Here is a 7,548-nt window from a genome sequence, read left to right as displayed (position 1 = left end):
TGCCCCATCCAATCCCCCCCTCCTTCCTGACTGCCCCCCCGGAACCCCCGCCCCCATTCAACCCCCCTGTTCCCTGCAATCTGACCGCCCCGGCCTCTCCACACCCCAGCCTCCTGAACTCCCTCTATCCAACCCCCCTGCTCCCTGCTCCCTTACCGCGCTGCCTGGAGCACCAGTGGCTGGCGGCGCTACAGCCGCGCTGCCGAGACCACCAGGACAGGCAGCTGCGCCGCCCGGCTGGAGCCAGCCATGCCACCGCGCAGCTCATAGCACTGGGTCAGGCCACGGCTCTGCAGCTGCGCTGCCCCAGGAGCTCGTAGCCCCGCCGCCCAGAGTATTGCGTCGGCAGCACAGTGAGCTGAGGCTGTGGCGGAGGGGGAACAGCAGGGGAGAGGCGGGGGCTAGCCTCCTGGGCCAGGAGCTCAGGGGCCGGGCAGGAGGGGCCCGCGGGCCGTAGTTTGCCCACCTCTGACATAGATATTTCTGTGGTCCCATCACTGTACTGTCCGAATGCTTGTTTCAAAAGCTTCTTAAAATTTGGGCATTATTTATTTCTCACTATAAATCAGTATTATACCACCAACCAACTAATACATAACAGCGGCAACAAATCAGACTCTCAGAGTAACCAGAAGTGGAAAAAAGCTTGCAAAAAATCCAAAAGAAAGAAAGATCTAACTTTCCAATCTAAATAAACCAAACATATCTTGGCAAGAGATGTCAAGCCCCATCTACTGGCTACTAAACTGTACTTCCAGTTTACCAACCTTGGGAACACAGGCCACATATATTAAAGGAGCAAGTAGATGCATTAGCTTTGTAGAATGTCAGTCCTATTCCCATTTTGCAATATTTTAGTCCCTATTCCTTGAATATCTGCTGTATTTTCAAATGATAGAATTGTTGTAGTGATAATTACTGAATTCTTTTATAGTCACAGAAAACTACTTCATAGGAATGTGAAGTTGCAATATTTGACTGTATGTAGATACCCTTTTCAATAAACATAAAAACTCAGGAATTAATCTTTTGTTTTGTTCACAGTGGCTTTTATACACATCAGTTCAGTTTTTCCATGAAGATTTCAGTTTTATGGTAACCCTGCAGTTCACACTCTGTCCACGACTCAGTCAAAACTCCCATCCAATACAACAAGGGACAATAAACAAAATTTACTACCTAAGATAGTTAAAATAGGAGGAGAGATCTAATCACAGCAGTCAGAAGAGGGAGCTGTGCTTACACAAACCAAGAAGGGAGGCACTCTCCTCTGGTCTAACAGAAGAGGGGAAGCTGTCCTTCACCATTATTATATCTTGCAGCCCCTCACCCTATGTTATTTCACTCCTTGGTTAGTTACCCATATGTGCATGTATTTACCTTATATTCATACACAAATACACATTTGGGAGCACAGATGAAGTCAGTGAGAGCTTTGAAGAAGTAAGGACTGCAGTATTGGGGTCCTGCATTTTGAAGTCAATGGGAATTTTGGTTGAGTAAGGAATACAGGATTTCATCTAGTCATTAAAATATAATTTGTACCATTACACTTTTATTCGTTTAGGAAAAATGGTCCCTCTGCAAAAAAGAGAGTTTTAAAAAATCATATTTAACAGACTGAAAAGTTTAGCTGGTACAAAAATTTAAATTTCTCAAAAGACAATGAAGATGTACAAGTTTTAGACGGGGATGGTGCATTTCCACCTTATAGAGTGTTCAATAAATACATCAGCTTTCCAACCACATTGAGCCAACGAGAGAAAAGAGCAGCTCTGCCGGAAATCTGGTGTGGAGAAAATTTAACAATCGGAAAGAGCTGTGATTAGTGCTAATAGAAAATAACATCCCATCTGTTTTATCTTTATTTACTTTTAAGGGAACATTCTTGCTTCAAGCCTGTTTCAAAATGCCACTGTACTTAGGTTTAACATTTATTATTACTAAGAAATTGGTAGAGCAAAGTAATTCTAACCTGCATCATGTCTCAGCTCAATGAATGTACCAGTTACACTTGCTATTTGGACTTCCTTTCCTCTAATTCCATCCTAGATGGTCTCTCTTACATACTTGCATTCCACTGAAACTGGTCTCACAATCTCTTCATGGACAAAGGCCGGAATTCGACCAATTCTATTCTTGACAAATGCCATCTTGTCACCCTTAAATACATTCAAAAACCTGCTAGAAAAGTTGTCTGCCTGACTCCTCATTTCAACCATGTCACCAATTTCTTTTTGTATCCTTATAGTGGCTCTTTTCCCCCACTAAATCAAGTACAATCTACTTGTTTTCAATTTTAAGGGACTTCATGGGTTATTCCTGACCCCAGTATGATCTCTCATAGCTGCTGAGCTGTTGATCTTTGCTCTGCTCCACCAATGATGCCATCCTTCGTTACCAATTAATCAATTTCCCCCCACAAATTCCTTTGCACTTTCTTCAGTGCTGCCTCTTATTTTGGGGCAGAGCACCTCATAAGTATCTGCAAGATCACCATGCTATCCTCCTTCTATTATGCCATGATGCCCACGAAAACCTGACTACAGATGGGCAGTTTTGCTACGGCTGCATTTTATTACATACAGTTAGCATCATTGTTACTTGTGCATCCCACATCTGTTTGTGGTATCTGTCTGTTGTGTTTCATAATATACTTCAATCATAAGCTGTTTGGTGGAGGAACTGTTTTTTTATGTGTGTGTAATGTGTTCTAGTGCAATGGGATCCCAATCTCTGAATGGGGCCTCTAGGCAATATCACCATTATCACTGAAATTCTTTGTGAACCTAAATTCAACGGCTCTAATTCTGCAATAAACTCCATGTTAGCAGACCTCTCCCTCTGGATGAGCACCATTGAAGACAATCGGGCTCCACATGGATGCTGGGGTCATCTGTACAAAGCTCATTTTGAGATTGGGATCTGAGTTCTTGAATCTATTTTTATCAGCTCATCAGTGGGAAGCTGAGAATAGCACATGACTTCTAGTTCACTGGCCTGCACTTAGAAGAGAGGGGCAATGAATGAATGTGGTGAATATTTGAAATCGATTTCTGAGCCCTATTGTGGAAATTACAGACAGGGTATTTGACTGAAGGGACACAATTTCATTTTATGACTGTTTGGGAGAAACTTTTCTTGAAAGTTCAATGGGAAAGAAAACTGTCTTAAATAAAATAAAATAAAATAAAATAAAATAGCATTATCAAACAAAATGATCTTTCAAAAGAGTCCCAGGTCAGTTAGTTCACAGTTCGGGTTTCTGTTGTATATTCATAAAGCCAGAACATTGCACTGAGGAAAACAGAGTCAAATGAGTGAAAAATGGAGGAGAGTCCTTCACATGTACTGCAGTGATGAGCACTTTTCAAAGATTGATATGAATGCAGAGGAATGATACTCTGATGTCAGTAAACCTGCAAATCTAGAGAGGAAGGATTGATATGTTATGGTCTCTATTCATAGCACTAGATGATCAATAGCTGGACAAAATTGTGTCCCTTTTCAATTAAAAAAAATCAAAAAAATTTGTGAGGGGTGGAGGTGGGGAGGAAAACAGGCCCACTTTGAACCCAGTGAAATGGAATCATCCAAAATTAATGTGTTCCATTACATTGTTTTTGGACCTGCTATGATGATCCATTGGTTATATTTTTATATCTATTCTAGGTTTTCCCATATTCACCTCCCAAATCTTCAAGAAGTTATAACAAGACTTAGCACTTCAATATTAGCTTTCATTCCATGACAAAGCATTTAACAAATATTAATAATTAACTTAGCGCACTCACCTATTAACAGATGAATAAAATGAGGTACATCGTGGGTGGGTGACTAAACCAAAGACACAGAGGATCTGAAACATGGAGTATTTCCACTGGATTCAGTGGGTTTGGGATCAGACCCAGAGTGACTCAGCACAGATCTGGGAATAGAGCTCTGGGGCCCTGACTTCCAGTCCCAAGAACTAAGCATTCAATCAGTTCTATTTATTTCTATTTGTTGCTACATATGTAGATGTGTTCATTGTATTTTTCAGTCTTTTTACACCAGTTCTCCAGTCCCACACCTCCTTCCTTCTCCTTCTCCTGAAAAAGAATAATTTATTTTGTTGGAAGTTCTGGTATGTAAAAATCTATCTACTGGAATAGGCCATGATTCAGAAAAGTATTTAAGCACATCCATAACCTTAAGTATGTCAGGTATCTTGTTGAAACAAGGGGGAGTAACACACGCACATGCTTAGGCCTGGTCTACACTACGACTTTAATTCGGATTTATCAGCTTTAATTCGAATTTACCCTGTAACCGTCCTCACAACGACGCTATTTATTTCGATGTAAAGGGCCCTTTAAATCGATTTCTGTACTCCACCCCGACGAGCGGAGTAGCGCCAAAATCGATTTTAACATTTCGAATTAGGGATAGTGTGGCCGCAATTCGATGGTATTGGCCTCCGGGAGCTATCCCACAGTGCATCATTGTGACCGCTCTGGACAGCAATCTAAACTCGGATGCACTGGCCAGGTAGACAGGAAAAGCCCCACGAACATTTGAATTTCATTTCCTGTTTGCCCAGCGTGGAGAGCACAGGTAACCACAGATAGCTCATCAGCACAGGTAACCATGCAGGCTGATAATCGAAAAAGAGCACCAGCATGGACCGTGAGGGACGTACTGGATCTGATCGCTGTATGGGGAGAGGATTCAGTGCTTGCAGAACTTCGTTCTAAAAGACGAAATGCAAAAACTTTTGAAAAAATCTCCAAGGGCATGATGGAGAGAGGCCACAATAGGGACTCTGAGCAGTGCCGCGTGAAAGTCAAGGAGCTCAGACAAGCGTATCAAAAAACAAAGGAGGCAAACGGTCGCTCCGGGTCAGAGCCGCGGACATGCCGCTTCTACGCCGAGCTGCATGCAATTCTAGGGGGGGCTGCCACCACTACCCCACCTGTGATCGTGGATTCTGGGTCGGGGATAGTCTCATCAGCGACGCCTGAGGATTCTGCCGATGGGGGAGAGGAGGAGGAGGAGGATGAGGATGAGCTTGCAGAGAGCACACAGCACTCCGTTCTCCCCAACAGCCAGGATCTTTTTCTCACCCTGACTGAAGTACCCTCCCAAGCCAGTACCCAAGACTCTGACCCCATGGAAGGGACCTCAGGTGAGTTTACCTTTTAAAATATAAAACTTGTTTTAAAAGCAAACGGTTTTTAATGATTACTTTGCCCTGAGGACTTGGGATGCATTCGCGGTCAGTTCAGCTACTGGAAAAGTCTGTTAACGTGTCTGGGGATGGAGCGGAAATCCTCCAGGGACATCTCCATGAAGCTCTCCTGGAGGTACTCCGAAAGCCTTGCCAGAAGGTTTCTGGGCAGTGCATCCTTATTCCCTCCTCCATGGTAGGACACTTGACCACGCCATGCTTGCAGCAAGTAATCTGGTATCATTGCCTGACAAAGCCTGGCAGCGTATGGTCCCGGTGTTTGCTGGCATTCAAGCAACATCCGTTCTTTATCTTGTTGTGTAATCCTCAGGAGAGTGATATCACTCCTGGTAACCTGGTTGAAATACGGGAACTTAATTAAGGGGACAGAGGTGGCCGTTCCTACGGGGCTGTTTGCCTGTGGCGGAAAATAAATCCTTCCCTGCAGTTAGCCAAGCGCAGATGGGAAATTGGCCCTGAGTTTTTCGCGTTTGGCTAGCAGGGAACTTCCCTGTTACCAGCCACGCGGTGGGGGGAGGGTTACCGTGATCATCCCAGAGAATTCATGACGGGAGGGGGGCGGCGGCGGGGGTGGTGGTGGTTAGTTTGGTGCCTGCAGGGATCTTCCCTGATACCAGCCACGCAGTGGGGGGGAGGGGTACAGCGATCATCCCAGAGAATTCATGGCGAGAGGGGGGGTGGTTAGTTTGTTTTCTGCTGCTGCTGCTGAATGTTAACAGAAAAACCGCAGCACTCTACAGGCTATGCTTGGTATGTGGGAAAGGAGGGCGCAGAAGCTGTAAAACAATGGCTTACCATGGCCGCATGCAAGCCGAATTCTGTTGCCCAGACCTGTGATCTCTAGCAGCAAAGCCACAGGCACTCAGCATTAAGAGGCAAAATGCGACCTTGCACAGAAATCACATGTGCTATGTAATGTGAATAGTGTTGGTCACCGTGAAAGAGTATAAGCATTGTTCTGCAAAATGTAGCTTTTTAAACAATTCTCTCTTTTTTCCCCCTCCCTACAGCAGCTGCAAATTCCTCAAGCCTCCCTCCTCCATCCCGAAGGTTATCACAGATAAGGCGTCGTAAGAAGAGAACGCGAGACGAGATGTTTTCTGAAATTATGGAATCCAGCCGCAGTGACAGAGCTCATCTGAATGAGTGGAAGGAAACAGTTTCAAAGTATAGGAAAGAAGCCAGTGAACGTGAGGACAGGAGGGACCAACGTGAGGACAGGAGGGACGCTCGAGATGAGAGATGGCGGCAGGAAGACCAGAGGAGGCAGGATGCAACGCTGGGGCTGCTGCATGAGCAAACAGACATGCTCCGGCATCTGGTGGAGCTTCAGGAACGGCTGCTGGAAAACAGACTGCCGCTTCAGCCCCTGTTCCACCCTCCCCCCTCCCCATGTTCCGTATCCTCCTCACCCAGACGTGTAAGAACACGGGGGGGAGGCTCCGTACACCTTCCCATTCCACCCCAGTAGACAGCCCAAGCAAAAGACTGTCATTTTTTTAACCTTTTCTTTGTGGCTTTTTCCTTCCCAGCAATCCTCCTCCCAAATACCACCCGGGTTCCCTCCCTCTTTTTCTAATCTATTAATAAAGAATAAATGATTTTTAAATGATAATGACTTTATTTGGTTTGAAAGAAAGCTGGGGGAAGGGGGAGGGTGGGTTCCTTACAGAAAATGAGTCAATAAAGGGGGCGGGTTTTCATGAAGGAGAAACAAACAGATATTTCACACTGTAGCCTGGCCAGTCATGAAACTGGTTTTTAAAGCTTCTCTGATGCACAGCGCTTCCTGGTGTGCTCTTCTAATCGCCCTGGTGTCTGGCTGCGCGTAATCAGCAGCCAGGCGATTTGCCTCAGCCTCCCACCCCGCCATAAAGGTCTCCCCCTTACTTTCACAGAGATTGTGGAGCACACAGCAAGCAGAAATAACAATGGGGAGATTTCTTTGGCTGAGGTCAGAGCGAGTCAATAATGATCGCCAGCGACCTTTTAAATGGCCAAATGCACATTCTACCACCATTCTGCACTTGCTTAGCCTGTAGTTAAACAGCTCCTGACTCCTGTCCAGGCTGCCTGTGTACGGCTTCATGAGCCATGGCATTAAGGGGTAGGCGGGGTCCCCAAGAATAACTATTGGCATTTCAACATCCCCAACAGTTATTTTCTGGTCCGGAAAGTAAGTCCCTTGCTGCAGCCCTTTAAACAGAGTAGTGTTCCTGAAAACGCGAGCGTCATGAACCCTTCCCGCCCAGCCCGCGTTGATGTTAGTGAAACGTCCCTTGTGATCCACAAGTGCTTGCAGCACCATTGAAAAGTAC

At 45.3% G+C, this 7,548-nt stretch overlaps 1 protein-coding gene across 1 annotated transcript; it reads left to right on the top strand.

The window, feature by feature from the left end:
• The first annotated feature begins 4,250 nt into the window (after positions 1 to 4,250).
• On the top strand, positions 4,251 to 6,718 carry LOC135983093 (uncharacterized). Its single transcript, XM_065592629.1, has 2 exons — positions 4,251 to 5,167; positions 6,241 to 6,718. The coding sequence occupies exons 1-2, from the start codon at positions 4,630 to 4,632 to the stop codon at positions 6,699 to 6,701; spliced, it is 999 nt and encodes a 332-aa protein (XP_065448701.1). The 5' UTR covers positions 4,251 to 4,629; the 3' UTR covers positions 6,702 to 6,718.
• The last annotated feature ends 830 nt before the right edge of the window (positions 6,719 to 7,548 follow it).

Source organism: Chrysemys picta, chromosome 4 (genome assembly GCF_011386835.1).
Source record: "Chrysemys picta bellii isolate R12L10 chromosome 4, ASM1138683v2, whole genome shotgun sequence".
NCBI classification, from domain to species: domain Eukaryota; kingdom Metazoa; phylum Chordata; order Testudines; family Emydidae; genus Chrysemys; species Chrysemys picta.
The sequence above is the reverse complement of the archived record's forward strand: the minus strand, read 5'-3'. Positions and strand labels throughout refer to the sequence as shown.